This window comes from Herpailurus yagouaroundi, unplaced genomic scaffold, assembly GCF_014898765.1.
Source record: "Herpailurus yagouaroundi ecotype Mexico unplaced genomic scaffold, PumYag 182, whole genome shotgun sequence".
Lineage (NCBI taxonomy): Eukaryota > Metazoa > Chordata > Mammalia > Carnivora > Felidae > Herpailurus > Herpailurus yagouaroundi.
In genome coordinates this window covers 15,789,057-15,811,306 of record NW_024412413.1, presented here as the reverse complement: position 1 = coordinate 15,811,306, position 22,250 = coordinate 15,789,057, and the positions used below count along the sequence as shown (strand labels likewise).

At 43.5% G+C, this 22,250-nt stretch overlaps 1 protein-coding gene across 3 annotated transcripts in view; it reads left to right on the top strand.

The window, feature by feature from the left end:
- The window catches only part of RFX4 (regulatory factor X4), a 164,730-nt gene that overhangs the window by 30,473 nt on the left and 112,007 nt on the right, over nucleotides 1-22,250 (top strand). For all 3 annotated transcript variants that reach the window (XM_040490998.1, XM_040490997.1, XM_040490999.1), the window contains one exon: nucleotides 18,638-18,698. In XM_040490998.1, the coding sequence (XP_040346932.1) occupies nucleotides 18,638-18,698 (61 nt within the window). The remainder of the gene's footprint in view (nucleotides 1-18,637; nucleotides 18,699-22,250) is intronic.

The following is a 22,250-nucleotide window of genomic DNA, read 5'->3' as shown; positions in this document are numbered from 1 at the left end:
ATTCTATTCTATTCTATTCTATTCTATTCTATTCTATTCTATTCTATTCTATTCGTCTGTATGCCTATCTTTATGCCAACACCGCACTATTTTGAAACCGTAGCTTTGTATTAAGTTGCGTGTGTGTGTGTGTGTGTGTGTGTGTGTGTGTGTGTGTGTGTGATCTTCTTGCCTAATTGCTCTGACTAGGCCTTCCAGGACTGTGTTAAATAAAAGTGGCAAAAGTAAGCATCTTTGTTTGTTCCTGATCTTAGAGGAAAAGTTTTCAGGCTTTCACCATTGAGTATGATGTTTACCATGAATTAATTGTTCATATAGGCTTTTAGTGTGTTGAAATAGCTTTCTTCTATTCCTATTATTGTTGAGTGTTTTTATCATGATAGGGTGTTAAATTCTGCCAAATGCTTGTTTTGCATCCATTGAGATGATCATGTGGCTATCCTGTTAGTACAGTGTACTCCACTGATTGATTTTTCTATGTTGAACCATCCTTGCATTCTAGGAAGAAAAAACTGCAGCTGGTCATGGTGTACAATGCTTTAACACACTGTCGAATTCTGTTTGCTAGTATTTTGTTGAGGGTTTTTGCATTAATATTCATGAGGGCTGTGGATCCAAAGTTTTCTTTTCTTGTAGTGTCTTTGCCTGGCCTTGGTATGAGGGTAATGCAGGCCTCATAGAATGAGTTTGGAAGTGTTCTCTCCTCTTCCATTTTTTGGGAGAGCTTGAGAAGGACTGATAAACATTCTTGCAGATATCCTCTTTTGTGATCTGCCTGTTCACATCGTTTGCCTGTTGGTTTCTTTTTAAGTTGTGCTGTTTGTCTTTTCCTTAATGATTTGTAAGAGTTGTTTTTATATTCTTAGTAGGAGATGTTTGTCAAAAGTATTGCAAACATCTCTCAGTTTGTAGTCTGCCTTTCTTTCTCTTAGTGGTATCTTTTGGTGAACAGAAGTTCTTTGTTCGAATAACATCCAGTTTGTCAGTGTCTTTCTTTTGTTGTTAGTGCTTTTTGTTTTGTATTAAGAAATCTTTGCCTACCCCTGGGTCATTAAGATATTTTTCATGTTATCAATTTTTAATAAAATTGATCTTTTCAAAGATCCAACTTTTAGCCTTGTTTTTCTCAACTGACATCTTTTTTCTATTTCTTTTATTTCTGCTTCTCTCCTGTATATCGTTTTTCTTCCTTCTATTTTCTTTGAGTTTAATGTTTTGTCTTTTTCTAGCTTTTGAGACAGACTCTTAGATCATTGATTTCAGTCTTTTCTGAGATAGGCACTTAAAGTTACAAATTTTCCTCTAAGCACTGCTTAAGCGCATCCCATAATTTTTCATACTTCCATTATCATTCATTTAAACTCATGTTCTCATATTTATTGTGATTTCTTCTTTTTACTCTTGGTTTATTTAGAAATCTATTGCTTAATTTTCCAAACATTGGCTATTTCCTAGTTATCTTTCTGTTATTGGTTTCTGTTGTAATTCCACTGTGGTCAGAGAACATATTCTGCCCAATTTCAATATTTGAAATTGTCAAGACTTGCTTTTTGTCCTGACAGATGGTTTATTTTGGCAAATGTCCACGTATACTCATAAAGAATGTGTATTCAAGATATGGATGAAGTCAGATCAAGTTGTTAATGGTATATCTTTTTTTAATCTTCCTATTTCCAACCTTTATGAATTCAATATTAAGGTTTTTAATATGTGTTTGAAAAAATCCCATATGATAATCTATATCTAAATTGGAATATTTAGATCATTTAATGTAACGCACTTAAGTTAAATTACACTTTTGGGCTTAAATCAACAAATGTGGTATTTAATTTTGATTTGTCACATCTGTCTTTATTTTTTTGTGCCTTTTTTGAGAGGGATGGTGCAGTTTAAAATTTTTTCTTTGATGTTTTCCTCTGCTGACTTTCCAATGACATAGTCTTTACTAGTGGCTATCTTTGGGGTTACGACATGCACCCCTCCTCTCACGTCTGCCTCACGTCACTCCTTCTCCAGTTTCAAGCCCAGTGCACAAACACACACACACTTGAACCCCATTTACTTCTCTCCGGCCCTCTGTACTGTTGCCTTAATGTATTTTACTTCTACGTTTTAAGCCCCATAAGACATTGCTACTGTTGTTTTAAATAGTCAATATTTATTTTTATTTATTCACATATTGACCCTTTCCAGGGCTCTTGATTCCTATCAGAAAGTCTGTGCTTCCACCGGGGATCATTTTTACTTCAAGCCAAAAAAACTCCTTTCATATTTTGGGTAGTGCAGTATAGTGTAGTATAGAGCATGAAAAATATCTTTATTTCACCTGTGTTTTTAAACATTTTTTTAAAATGTTTATTCATTTTTGAGAGACAGAGAGAGACAGAGTGTGAGTGGGAGAGGGGCAAAGAGAGGGGCAGACACAGAATGTGAAGCAGGCTTCAGGTTCTGAGCTGTCAGCTCAGAGCCCAATGCAGGGCTCAAACCCACGAACCATGAGATCATGACCTGAGCCAAAGTCAGACGCTTAATTGACTGAGCCACCCAGGCACCCCTTCACCTGTGTTTTGTTAAGTTTATTTATTTATTTTGAGAGAGAGCAAGCAAGAGAGAGCAGGGGAGGGGCAGAGAGAGAGGGAGAAAGAGAATCCCAAGCAGAATCTCCACTGTGTGTGGAGCTTAACATTGGGCTCAGGCCTACAACCGTGAGATCATGACCTGAGCCAAAACCATTAACTTACTCAGCCACCCAGGTGCCCCTCACTTGTATTTTTAAAGGACATTTTTGCTGGATATAGAATTCTAGGTTGGGAAGTGGGTTTTTTGTTGTTTTTTTAACCCCCTTTCACTACTTTAAAGTTGTCATTTGATGGTCTTCTGGCTTCTAAAAATTAGTCATCAGACTTATTTTTACCCCTTTAAATACAAAATGTCTTTTTGTCTCTGGCTGCCTTTAAGATTTTTTTTTTTTTTTTTTTTTTTTTTTTTTTTTTTTTTTTTTTTTTTGCTCTTTAGTTTCCAGCACTTTGACTACAAGGTGCAGGTACGGTTTTCTTATATTTTTTCTTCTTGGGGTTCACTGAACTTCTTGAACCTGTGAATTGTTGTTCGTAAAATTGGTAAAATTCTTGGCTGCTGTCTGTTCAAATATTTTTTCTGCCCCATTCTCTCTTACCTTCTTCTGGGACTCCAGTTAGATGAATACTAAACCTTTTGACAGTACCTCATACATTTCTTATGCTCTGCTCTGATTTGTCCATTTTTCACTCTTTGTACCTCAGTTTGGTATTTGCTGTTGACTTCCCTTTCAGTTCTCAAATCTCGTTTTCTGTTCTGTCCCACCTGGTGGTAAGCCTATCCAAGTGACCTTAATTTAAGATAGTGTATTCTTTTTTTCTATGGTAGATGTCCTTTTGATTCTTCTTTTTTTTTTCCCCCAAATCTCAGTTGATATTTTCCTTTTTTATCTGTTGTATCCATCATTTTCTCTATCGTGACCATCTTTTCCTCTCTCCTTAGCCATATTAAGCATTGTTATTTTAAAGTTTCTGTCTGGTAACTCTGATTTTTGAGTCATCTCTGTATTAACTTCTATGATTGGGATTTTTCTATGGATTTCAAGTTTTGGGTCCTGTTTTTCAGGATGCTTTTGGTTTTTGATTTGATGTTGGACATCATGGATGCAAAGATGGAGAGGCTTTGGGTGAATTACATTAACTTACCCCGAAGGGTGTTAAATTTTGTTGTAACAGGCAGGTAGAACACCAACAGGTCTCCTCGATCCTGTCAAGCTTTGGTTAAGTCTGGTATGTTTTAGTCTTGTCTGTGCTACTAGGAAGTGGTCTCTACTCCTAGCTCAGAGCCTTTCTGGGTCATAGCTAAAATCTCTGGGTGTTTACCAAGTTCCTTCTACCTGACCTAGCTTGAATTTCAACCTCTGACTCCCCTGCTAATCAGTGATCAGTTCTTCAGTCTCTAAGCTGATGTCTTCTCAGTTTTTTGGTTTCTCACTGTATGAGTGAGTGGGCTAAAAATTTGAGGGGAATTTGAATGCAAGTGTGTGTGTTTCCTCCTCTGTGCGTCTTCTCTCTGGAACATTGTTGCTTAGATCTGAGCCTTTGTCATCCCCAGCTCTGACTCGAGCCTAACAGACCACACTCCTTGCTCCAGGCTCCAGGTTCTGTTTCCTGGTGCAGCAGCTGAGAAGCATCCCCAGGGAAACCCAGTGTGAATGTGGAGGGCACATCCTGTGTTTCCTTTCTCTCAAAGCCTATGGCTCCTCTAGTCCCGTCTGCATTGATTGCTCTCCAATGTCTTCAAACAGTTGTTCTAGGGGCGCCTGGGTGGCGCAGTCGGTTAAGCGTCCGACTTCAGCCAGGTCACGATCTCGCGGTCCGTGAGTTCGAGCCCCGCATCGGACTCTGGGCTGATGGCTCAGAGCCTGGAGCCTGTTTCAGATTCTGTGTCTCCCTCTCTCTCTGCCCCTCCCCCATTCATGCTCTGTCTCTCTCTGTCCCCAAAATAAATAAACGTTGAAAAAAAAATTAAAAAACAAAACAAAACAGTTGTTTTAGCTTTTACAGTTGTTTCAGTCAATGAGTGAGCTGTCTCATCATGGAGAGATTGGAAGTCTGGTTATCGTCTACTTTAGATAGGGAAATTGAGACTTAAATTGGTGAAGTGACTTTCTAAGATTGCAAAGCAAGTCCATGCCAGGGCTCAGTCTAGAATAGGGGCCACCTGACTCTACCTGGATAAAAGAACAAAAAAGTTACAGTTCACATGTTTTTATTTTCAAAATACAAAAATTACATTAAAAGATAGATCCCCTGGCTTTGAGGCATGTGTGTGTATATTTGGAAAGTCTAAGAAAAAATATATGAGGAAGAAAAATAACCACCTTTAATCTCACTGCCCAGAGGCAACCACTCCTGATATCCTTCTAGTCTTTCTTCCCAAGCATATATTGTTAAGCACACGTCTCTATATGTATATGCTCATAGTTTCAGGGATATATGCCTGTCATCCACTGAGCAATGACAAGTGCTCTAATTCCATTACCTCATTCACATCTCACAACAGTCTTAGGAGGTAGCTTATAATGAGCTTCATCTTGCACATTTGAAAACTAAGGCTCAAAGGAGTTAAGTAATTCGCTCCACATTACATAGCTGGTGAGTGGTAGAGCTAGGATTTGAACCCAGGTCTGTATGTCTGCCTTTGAATGTTGGCCATTTTGTCTAGCACCCTTCTGCATCTCAGAAGGCAGTGCTTTGAAGACTTGGCATCAAGGATTTCATAACTTGTCCACAGGAATACCAGGACCAGAGCTAAGAGTGCTCTCAGTGGCTGATGGGTATGTTGGTACTTGTCTGTGTCTTGTCACGTCTTCTACTAGACTGGAGGCTCCCGAGAGCAGTTGTGGGGTTCACTGTTGTATCCCCAGAGCCTGGTACATAGAGGAGGGCTTAGGAGGTGGTTGAAGTTATAAAAAAAAAATCCTCTCTGATTTACTATTTTAAGAATGCTCTGGATTTTGAGAAATCTGACCGTGGTTTAAATAATGTAGGTATTTATTATCTTATTTAACTAAAAGATGGGAGGTAGGAGGTTTCAGGGTTTATTTAACAGCTCAATATCATCCCGGACCCAGACTCTGTGTGTCTTACTATAAAATCCTCCTGAATTGTTGGCTTTTGTCCTCCTGTTAATATCTCATGGTCACAAGCTGCTTAAAAAAGAATTTTCTAAATGTTTATTTAGTTTTGAGAGAGAGAGAGAGAGAGACAGAGCGGAGCAGGGGAGGGGCAGAGAGAGAGGGAGACACAGAATCCAAAGCAGGCTCCAGGCTTCGAGCTATTAGCACAGACCCCAATGCAGGGCTCGAACTCAAAAACCATGAGATCATGGCCTGAGCCAAAGTTGGACACTTAACCAAATGAGCCACCCAGATGCCCTGAGCTGTTTTAGATAATAGGCATCCAGTCCACATTCAAGACAGGTAGATGGAGAAAGAGGAGACACCAGTGAGTTTTCCTCTCATATGTCTCACTCTTGTTAGAAAACAGCAGTATCTTTCCCAAGAGCCCCCAGTAGACTTTCCTTATGTCATTTATGTTAAGAATTCTACCGTCTGTAGCTGAAAGGGAAGATAGGCAAGTGAATATTTGTCAGAAGAATAGAAAAACATATAATTACTCTTAATGGTTGGACAACCCCAGGCCAAGCTCAGCTTGACTCCTGTTTTTATACAGCCCAGGGTCTAAGATGTTTTTATTTTTGTTTTTAATTTTAAAGAGTGGGGAAAAATGAAGAAGAATATGTGACAAACATCATCTACGGCCTCCAAAAGCCTAAAATGTTTACTGTCTAGCTCTTTATAGAAAAAGTTTGCCATCCCCTGGCTTAGACAAATTAGGATTTTCCTCTGGGCTGTCACATCACTGCCCTGAATAAACCAGAGTTTTTATTAGCAAGCAGGGGAAAAAATGAAAGATTGGCTATTGAGTGGCTAGCTAAAGGGTCTGCCATAGAGTTTGCCTGTGAACCAGTCCAAGTAGGTAAAAATGCCTTCCCAGGGTCATGTGAGGAGAAGTTAACATTCCACCTGCTGACAAAAGATTGTTTTCCTCTGGCCTGAGTGAGAGCTGGGCATTAGTACTGGGAGTCCTGGTTAAAATGAAATGGAGTGGGAGAATAATCAATTTATTAGCCTAGAATAAGAAAGCTAAGCCTCAGAAAAGTGAAGTTATTTGCTCAGAATCATACTTGGGTAGTGTTAGAACTACTGTGCGCATCTTCTGATTTCTATGCAGTGCTCTTCCTATTACACCCCTTTTATCAGCTCAGAAGACAGGGATTTAATTGATTAACAAGAGGTTCTATGAGCATGAGGAGATGGGACACGAGACATTTTGATGGAATGCAGTTGGGAAGAAAACCCTGGATCAGTGAGGTCAAGCCTTAAATGTCTGATGAGTGAGAGTCTGAACGGGAGTGGGTGGGTTATTTACCATAATTCAGGTTTCATAAATGCTCATTTCCAACCAGAAAAAATTGCATTTTCTCTCAGGCAGATGTCAGTAGATTTTCATGTTTCTGATGGCATAGTCACCAACCAAAAGGAAGACTTTGAATGTAAAGCATTATCAAGTCAGAACTTGTTGGCACATCATGTCCAGGGAGGAGAGCCCAGCGGTGTGGATTGAGCGGAATTGTACAGGTAGAATAGAAGTTCCTTCAGAAGATTCCCTGAGCACCTACTACATACAGGACTGTATAGAAAACTCAAAGTTATATGAGGAAGGAAAGAGCAGAGAACTGGGCATTAAAATATAAAATATATGAAATATTATTTAGTATTTCCTAATATATTGAATATTATATTATATTCAATACCAAGTATATTTAGCATCAGGCAGTGTGCTAGGCATAATCACAGCCACAGTTTTCTTTAATTTCCTGGGAGGGAGGTGTTTTTTTAATCCCCATTTTACAGATGAGGAAACTGAGATTCAGAGGTTGTGGGACTTACTCACTTGTCATGGCAAATAAGTGGCAGAGTTAAGACTTGAACTTAGTGCTGTCTGATTCTACAGCTGTCTCTCTTCCTATCACATGAGCATCCTTCTGTGGCTCTGTGCTCTCGTGGAATTTTTAATCTAGAATGGGAGCTCAGGCCCTGAAGAATAATACGAGGTCGTTTGTCATCCATGCCATTTGAATGATGCAGGGTCCCTTGCCATACCGGGCGTGCTCCTGGGCTCCGGCACAACCTCATTGGAAGCTTGTTAGAAATGCAGAGTCTCAGGCCTCCTCCAGACCCACTGAAGCATTCTCTGCATCTAAACACAACCCCCAGGTAATTAGAATGCATGCTACCGTTTGGGAGAGGTCACAGGCTGGAAGGTGACTAGGGAAGGAATCTTAGAGGAGGCAGCCTCTGTGCTGAAACCTCCATGTGGGTCCTTTAAGTGGTGATGGTAAAGGGTTGGGGGACAGAAAGCCACAAGGAAGGTTTTGAGCTTGGAGAGTTTTCCAGATTGGCTTAAGCAGAGGTTGAAGGATCATGGGCTGGGAAGGTGAGTTTGGTCCGTATCACTGAGCAACTTGAATTCCAGACAAGGGGTTTGGAGTCTGATAGCTAAGGTGCCTCTGAAGGGGCTGGGTGGAGGAGTGACAAATCAAAGCGGCATTTTCAGAAGATTAATGTGGAGAGTCTGTGCAGGTGCATTCGAGCGTGGAGGACACTTTGGGGGTTTCCACCTAGTCCAGGTTTGAGGGAATGAGGCTGCAGTCTAGGGCAGCATTAGTGGGATGGAGAGAGTTGGGGAGATGAGGGCCGTAGGATGGGTCCACACAGTAGGAACCCAGTGAGATTCCTTGGGATTCCTGTTGCCCTCCTTGGGAAAGAGTATAAGTTCAATGTGACCCAGATGTGCCCAAGTCCTCTAGCCTTCAGGGCACATCTAAGTCAGTGACTCCAGCCTCCATCCTAGATCTTAGGTGGGAGTCCAGAGTCTGCCCTATATCTCCAAGGGTTACCAGATTGTGTGTGCTGGGGGGGGGGGGGGGTTGGAAATATGGGAAGGGCTGCTGTTTCTCCTGAGACAGTCCACATTGTGTCCCTACCCTCTCTTGGCCATTGCTACCAGTGGCCGCTCTGTCGTGTTTGCCTCTCTCTGAATTCAGCCCTTCTTCTGTTACCCTCCCCGACACCTCCCCCACTTGTCATGGCTGTTCCCCACTGTTGGGTGGTGACGGAGAATTTTTACAGCACAAGGAAGAGGAAAGTCGGAGTTCAGTGGCATGATGGCATAGAACTGGGGTCTCAGTGGGTCCCAGCTTCATGTGACACATCATTATCATTTTAAGATCTCATTGCATCTCAGGGCTGTGTGTGTGAAAGCCACATATCTCCCTCACCCTAATCCACTCACTGGGCAGGTGTCTCCAGTTTGGGATCTTGTGACCTCCTACGGTGGGTTCCAGAGAAAAGGAAATGAAGCTAAACTTTTTCTCATGTCCACCGAGTGGTGGATGAAAGCCTCCTGCTGATAGCAGGAAGGTGTTCGACAGCTCCCAGAGCAAGGGTAAGGACTTGGAGTGGGAAGTTCCCAGAGTCTTCACATGATGGCTTGTAACAGTCGGACTGCCTGTGTGGGGCAGTTTAGTCCTAGCTGGGAACCACAGCGTGAGACCGCTGGCTGGCTGATGAGGCCATGGTTAAAGACAACCCCCCAGACTCCTTCCCTTCCTCACCCGCCCACTCTTCCATCTCAGGCTGCCCTTCTTGTGTCCCTCTGAGTGTCTGTCTGTCCTCTCCTCTTGTGGAGAAGGCGCTAGTCTGTCCTCTGTGCTTGGAGCTCACTGCCAGGGCCCCTCGACACCTCCACTCAGTCCCTCCGTGGGCTATAACTCCCTGAGGGGAAGAGAGAATGTCTTCTGATTGTGTGTCATTTAATTTGATAGGGCCTGGTGCCTAGTAGGTGCACAGTATGTGTTTATTAGGTAAATGGATATTAGGAGAAAGCAAAACACTGTAAAGCCGTCAGGTTATCAGTATTGGTAATTTGCTTTCGGTTTTTGGCATTCCAGTATCACTTAACCACGTATGAATAGATTCTTCCTTCAGTTGCTCCCTCCCGAACAGAGGAGTTTTTAATTTGTTCAAACTCAGAGTATTTTGGAATAGATAAGGTGTTCGTATGGTTCAAAAATCAGAATGCCTTAAAGGTACTCATTGAGAAGTCTCAGTCCCACCTCAACTCCCTAGTGGTACGTGCATTTATTTCTTTATTGTGTATTTTTCCAGTATTTTTGGTGCTTTTTGTGCATTCTGCCAGTATTTTATTTCTTTATGCAAATAAAAATTCAAGTATATGTTCTTTTTTGCCACTTCTTTTTTTGAAGATTTTATCTTTAAGTGATCGCTACACCCAACATGGGGCTCGAACCCACAACCCAAGACCAGGAGTCGCGTGCTCCACCAACTGAGCCACCCAGGCACCCCCTTTTATGCCACTTTCTAAGACAAAAAGGCAGCAGCCTCAATGCATTTTGTTGTGACTTGCTGTTTTCACTTAATACTAAACCCCAGAATGCTCCCTATCAGTAAGAACAGAGAACATCCTCATTCTTTTCTTGTTTTCAATCTTTTTTTTTTTTTTCACAGTTGTGTGGCATTCTGTGAGGATGTAGCATAGTTTAGCTAAACAGCTGAGCGCTGAGCTGTTTCTGAACGTTTACCATTCCAGACAAGTTGCGATGCGTATGGTCACCTCCCATGTGTCCCACCCATAGCTGTAGGATCTGTTCCCAGACATGGGACCGCTGGCTAAAGAGCATGTGGGATTTCAGTACATTGGGCCAGATGTCCTTCCACATGTGGAGGCACCCTGTCATGCTACCCCCGCAAGGTGGGAGGGCACCTCTTTCCCACAACCTCAGGCACAGTTGTGTGGTCGCAGTTTGGATTTTTGCCAATCTGATTGAGAAATGGTACCTCAGGGTAGTTTTCCTTCTCACTACTTGAAATTAATCATCTCTTCACATTTCAAGAACATTTGTATTTTTTCCATCAACTGTGTGTCATGTGCCTTGCTTGGTTTTGTTTTGTTTTGTTTTTTGTTTTGTCTTTTTTTCCCTCTTGGTTCTTAGTCCTTTTCCTTTCGGTTTTATTGGCACTCTGTCTGTGGCGGGGAGATGAGATTGTTGTCTGCGGTATGACTGAAGTTTTCCCAAGCACGGTATTATCTTTCTACTTAAGGTGTGGTTCCCCCACACCCCCACATAGAAGCTTTGGATTTCTTCTGTAGGAAATTTATCAACATTTCCTTTTATGGCTTTTGGGTTTTGTATGAAAATCAGAAAGGCCTTTTCTAACTCCAAGGTTAGGAAGGAATTCACCCAGAGGAGGTAAAAGGAGGCAGGTGTGGGGGCCCCCTCAGAGCAATGCCTGCCAACATCACAGTTTTGTTTGGGGCTCAGCCCTGTTCCCACGGGGAGAAGGGTTTGCTGCCAGGGGCTGATGCCCACTGCCAAAGGCCTCGGTCCAGGCACCCTGATCATCTGCTGGCGTCCTTTGCAGTGGCTGGGAAGAGGTTGGATAAGGGGAAATGAAATGTTTGGCCAGCGCATGTTCCCAACAGGTGAGGTCTGGCCAGGTGCAGCCAGGTTAACATAATGAAAGGAAATAGAATTAGGACTTTGAAGTGAAACTCGAGACTTGCATAAACTTGAACCTTTCCTGGGATCTGAACAGAAGTAATTAATTTAGAAACGTTCTCCCTTAATATTAAACTCTGCCACACCGGCTCCAGGCAGGAAATATTCTAAAATAGGTTCCCAAATATTGTGAATTCAATCAGCAGATATTAGGCAGAGACTATGTTCTGTACCATATTTAGTGCAGTACTAGAGGTTGCAAGAGAGACTGAGGCTCAAAATGTTTGGGCTCGGGAAGTTTTCATGTCAACTACAGTGGGTCCTCTCCTGGCTCCCCCACTAGCTGTGTGACCTCAGCTTGCTTCCCACTTCTCGGAGCCTCATTGTCTTTCTCTGTAAAGGGGGATAATACTAGTAATTAGACCTAAAATTGATTAAGCACTAAGTATACATTAAGCACTATATTTGGTATTTCACATATTTTAAATCGTTCACTGTCTTGGGCAGCTGTGAAAAGTAAATGCAGTGAAAAGTGCCTGGCACATTATAAGTCCTCAGTAAAGGTTCTCTGATAGAATTATTATTTGTATGTTTATGAAGATGGGTAGTCTCAGAATTTAATTGTGGTATGATCTTAGCCATTCATCCATTCATTCCACAAATACTTCTTTAAAAAAAAATTATTAGAGAGAGCAGGGAAGAGGGGCAGAGGGAGAGAGAGAGAGAATCTTAAGCAGGCTCTAAGCCTGACATGGGGCTCGATCCCATGACCCTGGGATCATGACTGAGCTGAAATCAAGAGTCAGATGCTCAACCTACTGAGCCACCCAGGCGCCCCTCCACAAATACTTCTTGAGCCCCTACCCTGTGTGGGTACTGGAGCCACAGTGGTGAGGCAGTCTGTGCCCTACAAAGCTTACAGACTAGCAAGACAGACACACTGGTGGGCAGGCAGTGACCATACCCTGTGATGAGGTCTTTGCTAGGGGCTAGTTGGGGTGCTGCAGGAGCACAGGGGAGGAGCAAATAGCCGTGTCCCAGGGGCTGGGCTTGCCAAACGCAGCCCCAGGGACAGGGTGGGGATCCAGGTGCATGGCCCCTGCAGAAGAGTGACAACTATTATAGTAACAGCGAATACATAGGTAGCGTGTATCTTGTGCCAGGAGTGGTTAACTAATCCTCACAGTATGTGCTTGATGCTATTGTTACCCCTGTTTTTCAGATAAGGAAACTAAGGCACCAAAAGGTTGTTCAAAGTCGCACAGCTGGCAGGTGGTGGAGCCAGTGTTTGAGCCTGGAAATTTGGCCTCAGACTTTCTATCAGGACGTAGATCCAGAGAGGGGAGCAGAGAATTTCCACTGGGAAATTGACTGAGATTCCCTGGAGCGTGTTTGGAGACATGACTGCAAAGTGAGAGCAGGACAGAGTGGCTGGAAGGCCAGGCAGTGGGCTGCATCTCGCTGGGAGGTTTTAAGCAAACGGCCGCTCTCTGGCTTTGGTAGGATGAGCAGGGTGGGCCTTGAGAATGGGTGGCCCAGCGTGTGCTGTGAGTGCCTCCAGGAGCCTTGCTGGCTGGAAATTCTGCCTTATGGCATGAATCTCATTTCGTTTGCGGCATTTTTGCCTGTTAAAAAGAAAAGGCATTTGGCAGAGTAAAGTTTCTATCAACTGTGGCTATTTCCTTGTACCTAAAATGTGCTCTCCTGTGCTCGTCACCCAGGTGGTTCCTTCTCCTCCTTCAGATACCAAGACGCAAGTCACACCCCACCTTTGGTGCTGCTGTAACATCCTGGACTTGCCCTTACATTTTATTTGCTGATAATTTGACTCTGATCTTAAAAGAGCAGAGACGGGGCGCCTGGGTGACTCAGTCAGTTGAACATTCAACTTCAGCTCAGGTCATGATCTTGCAGTTCGTGAGTTCAAGCCCTGCATCGGGCTCTGTGCTGACAGCTCAGAGCCTGGAGCCTGCTTCCGATTCTGTGTCTCCTTGTCTCTCTACCCCTTCCCTACTCCTCTCTGTAAAAAATAGAGAAATATTAAAAAAAAATTGTTTTTAAAGAACAGTGACAATGTCTGTCTGGTCTCACCCTTTAGCCCCTGGCCTAGGGCTGGAACCTAGCAGACAATCGGTATTTGATGAATAAGTGAGTAACCAGCACTTCTGGCGAATCAGGCTTGACAGCCATCAAATAGGAGGGGCCTGGCTGTGACACACACACCCCTTTTTGGGAGAGAGAGGCTGGGCTTTGAGACCCTGGGCACAGAGTCACTAGGGGTCTAGAAAGGGGCCTGCAGGGGTGGAAGGCACCTCTTTGGTGACCAAGCTGGAGAGTCTGCACTGGCTCTGGCATCGACCAGTTCTTGTCCAAGCACCGTCAGTAGCCACCATGTGCTGAGCACAGAGTGAAGTCCAGTCTCCATTCATTGGCTGCAGGGCCTGGTGCAAGTGATTCAGACTCTCCAAAGTTCGATCTCCTTCTTTATGAAATCAGATATAAAACTTCTTCATGGCACCCTTGGGAGGAATACAGTGAGAGAGTGCACGAAAACCTAGGCACGCATGATGCCTGGCTTAAGTACTTGGCCAATAAATGCTATTATTGTTGTGATGCTATTCTTTTTTAAGGTGTCTAGTTCTGAACACACTTAATTTTCAAACTGTGCTTGTGGTATAAGTTATGATTCTCATGTTTTAGGTAAAGGACCCCCCGGGCCTTTATTGGACTAGCTGCCCAGGGTTCCAACCAGAGTTGAGGGCAGAGCTGGGACTCGCACCCAGGCCTGCCTTGCCCTCAAAGCCAGGTCTCTTTGCATTCGCTGGTACCAGAAATGGGCCATCGCAGAGCTTCACTGGGGAGAGACATCTGACACAGTAGAGACAGGTGTGACCTGAGGCGGGGCGGGCACTGAGACGGAGTCCCAGAACAAGGGACTTTTGTGGCTCCAGCCAAGTGGACGGTGTGCGTTCTCCCTTGGGCCGCGGCTTTTGTCCTCCCAAGACTTTTCGTGTGCTGCTTCCTCCCCTGGAACACCCCCTCCCTCAGCGTCCTCCTCTCAAAGTCTGACCTGTCCTTGTAAAGGTGAAGGGGACAGGCGACAAGCCAGGGTGACTGTGTGGCCCCCACTTGTTTTAAGTTCGGGGTATGTGTGTCCTTGGGTGTGAAAGAGAACGTTGAAAGCAGACTGGAGGTAAATAAGATGAAAACAATAGTTCTCTGTGTTGAGAGGGGCTTAGATTTCCAGAGATTTCTATTTTCTGTCTATTTTCCCAAAGTCAAAAAATGGACATGGATTACTTTTGCGAACAGAAAACAAAGTTATTTTAAAAACCCTGACTGTCTCTTCAGGGCGCAGCTCAAATGCCACCTCCTGTTTGGAGCTGTGATGTCGCCCAGTGTGTGTTTGCCTGGCGGGGTCTCCATCCACGCATTTGTCTTTGTCCCTGGAAGTCTTTCCCAGCAGAAGTGAGCAGAAGCGCGGCCTCCCTGGCCTGCTTCCCACAGCAGCCACGGCTGAGCAGAAGTGCTCCGGGGGCTCCTGGCCGCCTGAGCAGCCGAGGGCGGTCTTTGCCACGCAGCCCTGAAAATGAGATTTGGGAGCTCTTAGCCTGTGTTGAGTTCATTCCACTAATTCCGCCGGCAGCCTTTCAAGGCAGGCGTGCTTATTATCCTCAGTTTAAGCAACTGTCTTGAAGCTTAAACAGAGTTATTACGTTGTCAGAAGAGCCCCTCTCCAGCTCCCTGCGCCACGCCCAACCCGCGTTGTAACCATCTTCCTCCTGGGAGGGGGTCATGAGCTTCTGGGTCCCCTGTCTCGGTCTGTTCCTCACCTTCTCCACCTTCTTTTCCCCTGACCTGGTCCCCCCTTCCTTGCCATCTGGTTCCCATCTCTGGCACACTCAGAGACTTAGCTCACTTATCACTGCTTCTTCCAGTAAGCCTTCCGCGATGGGCTCTGCTTTTTCACCCAGTCTGTGTCAGCAGGCTCCTCCTTGCCTCCCCGTGTCATAGCGTTTATCACTTCTCACTGAACTTGGCCTTTCTCTCCGTTGTTTGTCTCTCTCGCTCTCCAACCAGACAGAAGGACAGGAGTTTAATTTCTTTATCCTCGGTGTCTAGCTGGCGTAAATTAGCTATTCAGTGAGTATTTTTTTGAATTAATTAATATAATCCTTTCACTGGCCCTATAAAATGACCATTTACAAATGAAGGAACATGAAGCTCAAAGGTTGAGGGGTTTGCTCAGTCATGGCCAGTAAGTTTTGGCATTGATTCTAGAACACAGGTCTTTTGATATCTAGTCCAGCTTGGCCGAAATGCTAAAATGTAAAGAAGCAGGGGGTGGGGGAGATAGTCGGCCAGTTCTAGTGGGAATGGAAATGTTAATCATGTTCCAGCATACGCCAGGAGGTATATTTAGGTCATTTATGTACTTTTCCTTGTTTGAGAAGAAAATCAATCATGTGTTTCTTAACATAGTCTTTTATTTATTTTGGATTATTTGCTTAGTATCATTTCTAGGAGTTGGGTTGTGAGGTCAAGTGACTGGACATTTTAGATGGCTGTCACTATTACGGCCAGTTTGCTTGCCAGAACTTTGTACCAGTTTACACTACCTTCAGAAAAATATGTGACTGTCAGTTTTACCATTTACACCCCAGCATTAGGGATTATCATTGTTTAAAACTCGTGTTACTCTCAGAGATGTAAAATTGTGCCTCATTATTATTTCCTATTTGTTTCTTTGTGAAAACTGAGGTTAGTATTTTTGTGTGCGTGTCTATATTGTTGTCAGACCCACGTGTTCATGCTCCTTATTGTGCTTTTTATTTCTTTTAAGATTGTTGAAGACGTTTGTGGAAGGCAGACTCAACTGTTAAGTGCCAGGTGGGAGGCACTAGCAAGAGGAAACACAAAAATTACTAAGATATCATCCCTTTCTTAAGTAGGAGTTTCTTAAGTAGGATACTGAAGTTGGAGAGATGGATGTGGCTGTGTACAGAAATAATGATCCAGGTGGCTAAACTGTCCAACCAAGAGATAAGTTATAATAGGTTGTAGAAGAAGAGTTAGGATCAGTGATGCCTGACTTGGAGAGTATCAGAGAAGGCTTCAAGGAAGTGGTGTCGTTTATTCTAATTGGAAAGGATGAGAAGCATTTAGAAGGAGCTCTAGGTTGACAAAGCACCGTGAGCAGGTGTTGAGCCCATGATGGACTGGGACACTTTGTCCCTGAGAACATTTCGTGTGAGTGTTTGTATTGGTTAGGATGGTTTTGGTGGTAGGGAAGAGAATACCCAATGAAAAGAGGTTTTATTGACTAAGAAAATTTTATCATCTGACCACACAAAGAGGCAGCTTTTGGGGGGTCGGCTGATGAGGCACAACATGACATTTGGAACCCCCAGTCTTTCCGCCTTTCCTCTCTGCTGCCTCAGTGTGGACTTCATCCCCAGGCCGCTCTTTTCCCAGTTGAAAGCTTGCTGCCTCACTCTCGTGTCCGCTCAGCCATGTTCAAAACCAGGACAGGCCAGACTCTCTCACCTATTTGTTTGCTTGCCTGCTTGCTTTTGCATAAAACAATAGATACTTGTGTTTTCACAGTTTTGGAGGGTGGAAGTTCAAAATCAAGCCCTTCCATCTCTTCTTATCAGGGGAAAAATATCTTTCCCAGAGGCCCCCAGAGAGCTTCTCCGTAAGTCCTAAAGGCCAGCATCGTGTCACCCGTCCCCCATCATGTCACACCTACCCCGTCAGTGGCTTGATGGTAGATAAAACTACTGTGTTAGATTTACATTAATCAACATTCACCTCTCTAGGGTTTGAGAGGGAATCACCCTCCCTGGACACATGGTCCCCTCTAAATTGCAGTTCTGTTTAGTAAGGAAGAAGCTGAATATGTACACTTGTTGTATAAGCAACAGCAGTGTCTTATGGTGTTTATGAATACACATTTTAATCAGAATTATACCAGTCTTTATACATTTCCGTCAAGAAAATGTTTTCTGAACTCAACTTTATTAAGCTAATTTATTTATTTATTTTTTTAATATTTATTTTGAGAGAGTGGGAGAGCATGAGTGGGGGAGGGGCAAAAGAGAGGGAGATCGAGAACACGACCCAGGCTCCACACTGTCAGTGCAGAGCCTGATGCAGGGCTCGAACCCCCAACCCATGAGATCATGACCTGAGCTGAAATCAAGAGTCAGATACTCAACCAACTGAGCCAACCATGTGCCCCTAAGCTAATTTATTTTTTTTTAATGTTTTTCCCTATACCATATTTCATTTTCTTCCACTTTCATTTTTGTTTTACTTAAAATATTTTTTGTGGATATACAGATTCTTTTCCATATAAATTTTACACCACAGACTTATTTCTTTGACCATTTTACATGTTCTTAGTAAATTTTGTTGATTATATTTGTAGGTTTTGATGTTATTAATTTTCTCTTGAGACTGTTACTCATACCGGTCTTCTTGGGTCAAATTTTGTGGATCAAGAAATTTTATGTTGACTGTTTCTATTAATAATCTTTATTAGGAATTGGTTGAGGCTAATTACTATGTATTTCTCAGTTAATCCACGATGAAATTGTGAGTAGTTCTTCATAGACACAAAGATTGATCTATTGTTCAGATTGCTGTGTTGTAGCAATCAGCAAACCAGGACCTCACAGTCCAAATCTTGCCTGAGGCCTGTTTTCATAGGGCTATAAATTAAGAGTGGTTTTTACAGGTGAATATTTATAATCTGTTCAATGGTAGAGATGTGAACTTTGAATTCCGGTTAAGAAAAATGTTGCTTCTTCCCCCCAAACAGTTCCATTATCCTTATTAATAGACCTGTGTTACAAAAACTGTACTCAATTACTGTTATTACATTTTGAATATTGTCAATTAAAGTTTTGTGGAAATTTGTTTTTTCTTTTGTTATATAAATACTATATAATAGTTTTGATCTTGCCTCTTGGCCCCCAGTCCCTAAAATATTTGCTCTCTGGCCCCTTACAGAAAAAGAATTGCCAATCTCTGCTCTGTTGCACTGCTATCCTGATTCTCCCGAACCCTTGCACTCTTCTTCCCTTACCTGACACCGCTGTCTATTCCATGGGCGTTACCGGGAGCAAACAGTCAGTGAGGTCTAGAAGTTCTTAGGTCAGAATCTAGAGTCAGGTGTCCAGCTGCAGGTCGGGTGAACGCGGTCATGCCGCTCAGTGATAAAGAGAGACAGTTCCTCAACTCTTCACGGGTTAGTTACATCAGATCAAAATGCAAAGTGATGTAAAAGAGTTTTCTGTGTAAGTCAGTTTCCCCTTTTTTTCCTCACTCGAGAAGAAGTCTAACATGTCGGAAAAGCCGAAGTACAGTTGCTTTCAAATCATCAATATTTGAGGGAACTTTGGGAGAGCTGGGAAGCCTTTTACTTTTCCTACTGAAGGTAGCTCCTTTTTCTTTCCTTTAACAGATGAGGAAAAAGAAAACAATAGAGCATCCAAGCCCCACTCCACTCCTGCTACTCTGCAATGGTAAGTTCATTTTCAGCAAGTTCTCTCTTGATGCGGTGCTCGTGTAACTTCAGCTTCCTGCTGATACAATAGGGTATCGCCGAAAAGTTTGACATCAGCATGAGAACTTGACATCCAGGAGCCTAACATGCAGTCAGTTTAATTTGCAGCTCTGTGTAAACTACTCAACTTAGGTCCAGCCTGGAGATTGGGATTTTCGGATTTATTTTATTTGGGTGTAGATTTTGTTTTCCATCACCAAGACCCTGGCAAGGACTGGCTGCCATGTGGGTGTTGTTAACTGATTTAATGGAATCCATTGTTATAGTTAATAAGGGTGCAACAAATTATAGAAATGGTGGTCTGTTCACCCCTATCAATGATCCCTTAATGAATTAATCCTTAATTGCAACTATACTACAATTATTTTAACATTAGTAATATTAACAAGCATTATCTCCTTTAGTGGCTTTACTTTATTATTTGGAATTCCCGGACTTGGTGAAATATTTGATGGATGATGTTGTAAGTGGTTGCTTTCATGTTTGAGGTTTATAGGTACATTCTCCTCTAAGAGCTTTACTTAGAAGTTGTTTTGTAGCTTTGAGCACAAGAGCTGTCTACACCTGAGATTTATTCCTCAACACTCCATGTCAGTTAGGGCTATGATTCCCCTGGCAGCACAGCCCAGCTAACCTGAGGGGATTAAGGAAGGAAGGGGAGGGAGGAAGGAGAAGTGGGGAGGTGTAGCCACTAAGAGCTATTATGTGCCAGCCTCCTCCATGCCAGGCACTTCCTGTAGGTGCCCTGAATTCTCACAATTCTCTGAAGTTGGTATCATTTATGCCCATTTCACAGATGAGGAAAATAAAGCTTAGACAGTTAAATCATTTGCCTGAATATACACAGGGCCACGAAGGGGCACAGGCTGGGTCTCTTTAACTGCAAAGCCCCTGCTTTGGAAGAAAGGATGGGGTGGAGAAGAGAGGACAAATGAGAAAAGAGAGCAGATGGGCTTTAAGGAGCAAATCACATTAGATTCTCCTGACTAATCCATGCACAGGTGAGAGGAAGACCGCATCGGGAGAAAGCATTCAGGAGCGTAACTCAATCTTCTCTAACAAGAGTCTCCACAGCTTGCTTGGCTGCAAGGACAGCAAAGGTTATTTTCAAGAGCTTGATTTCCAGACTTTGGCTTGTTTCCATCATTTTGTCCCTGTCTTCTTTTTCTCATTGCATTTGCTGCTTTTCATTTTCTTTAAAATTCTACTCTATTTCCCCGGTCAAACCTGTGCCTGCACCCTTCCTCCCCCAAATCATGGCCACACAAATTCCCATAATGCCAGGACATCTAATGAGGTATCAATATAAAGGACTTTGGGCATGAGAATTTCTAGAAATGCAAGGAATTGGCAGACACACTGACTTTAAAAACCTGAGCACGTTGCACATTTCAGAATAAAAAATTTGAGAGTGAGTAGAAGAAAATCACCTTGTTCATTCCTAATTTTCTGTGATTCTCTGATATCTGCCTGGCAACAGTGAGTCTGCAGACAGTGCAGCGACTTAAATCAGACTGCCAGATATCAACTCCCAGCTGTGTAGCCTTGGGTGCAGTCCTTAACCTATCTGTGCCTCAGTCTCCTCACCTGTAAAATGGGAATAGCAGTGGTATCAAACTCCTAGGGGTAGTCGTCAAGAGGAAACTGAGTTAGTACAAAGAAAGCGCTTGGAGCATCTGAGGTAGAGCCAGCGCTCAGCACACCCTCCCTTCTGAGTCCCCCAGGGCATCCTGGAGCAGGCCTTCCCTCCTTCCTGATGTATGCAGTCAGTTCACCCCTACTGTACCTAAGCCTGTACAGAATGTCCTTTTCTACATAAAGCGTCACATAGATCATTCCAAAAGACATTTCATTTTCCAATTCACAAAGTCAGGCAGGGGATTTTTTTTTAAATAAATTTGCTTTCAAGGCCAAATCAGATTCAAGAATTTATAAATTTTTGTTTTATTATTATCAAAAGACATCAAGTTGTTCAAAGAACATCAGATGGTCCTCCAATTCCCTTTATATGTATGAGATAGACTTTCAGTCACTAATTGAAGAAATGTTGGCTGTGCACCTACTATTGCTACACCCTGTTCTAGGCTCTGAGAGTGCAACGGTGAGTAATATAGACCAGGAATGATGAGGGGGAAAGTTTTATGATATAAAAGTATCATATTAATGATAAATAAATAAACAAGGAATGCATTAGATACTGACAAGGGCTGTGCCTAGAGTTAGAACTGGCCGACAGGGTAGTGTCTGAGAGGGTTTTTTAGGTTGAGTGGTGTGGGAAAGCTTCCTGGAGGAGGTGACATTTAAGTACACATTTGTATGACAAGAAGTCCACAACATGACAATGTGAAAATCAGGGGCAGGGAACATTCTAGGCAGAGGGAACAGTTTCTTAAAAGGCTGTACGAATGTAGGTTGGGCTTTCCCAGAGGCAGACTGAGCAGAGATGGGTGTGCAGGTGGTTTATTCGGGCATGCATCCAATATTGACACATGGGGGTGTGAGGGACACTGGGAGAGGCAGAGGGGGTGTCAGGCTGACAGGAGGCTGCAGTAGAGTCCTCAGCAATCCTGTGGGGAGTTCTGAGGCTGGGCTGGCCCTTCAGAGAGACCAGAGTCCAGGCATTGGGTCCAGGCCTTTATCCCCTACCTTGCCCATCATGGAATATCGGCTACCCCCTGAAGGGGGGTGAAGCTTTGGGCAAGGCAGTTTCCTTCACATTCTGCTGAGGACAACTCCTCAGGAAGGATTCGGCCTCAGCAAGCAGCCTCCCAGCAGTGGAGAAGGACACCTCGGTCCTCAGGGGTAACTTCGGCACATCCCACAGCCTCCGCTGCTCCCTCCAGGGTGGGAGGCAGGCTGAGCTTGTTGGAGGAACTACAGAAGGTGGCCAGCGAGTGAGCCACAGCGAGTGTGGGGCACAGCGAGTGAGAGGAGAAGGATACCGATGAGGTGGGAGAGGGAGGCAGGGGAGAGGGTCTGTAAACAGCAGGGAAGAAGAAGGAGGACATTTCTCTTAAGTAAAACAGTCACGCTTAAAACCATGGTGGAGGACATGTGACCTCCTATATAAACTTCCACACGAGTAAAGTTTTTAGAATGTAGTTTCAGTGTAAATACTTTGTCTCTCAAAAGGAACACGGCCCCCCACGCCCCTCCCCCAACCATTTTGCAAGGGAAAGTGAGGTCAGTTATACCATGTTCCCCTTGTGCTCTGGTCGCCAGCGAGTTCAGATGTTTATGCACTTTTCCATCTCTTTTGTTTGAATGTCTTCTTTTTCCTTTGTTAGCTTTTTAGAAAAAGGCAAGATATGAATACATTCAATAAGCCCTTACTTTGTTTTTATTTTATTTTATTAATACAAGTGATAGGTTTCCTCACTTGAAAACTGAAACATCCTAGATAAGGCTATCGTCCGTTCTTTGTTGTTCGGGGCTCATCCAGAGCGACCGTCTGGCCAGTGGGAAGTGTGTGTGTGTGTGTGTGTGTGTGTGTGTGTGTGTGTGTGTGTGT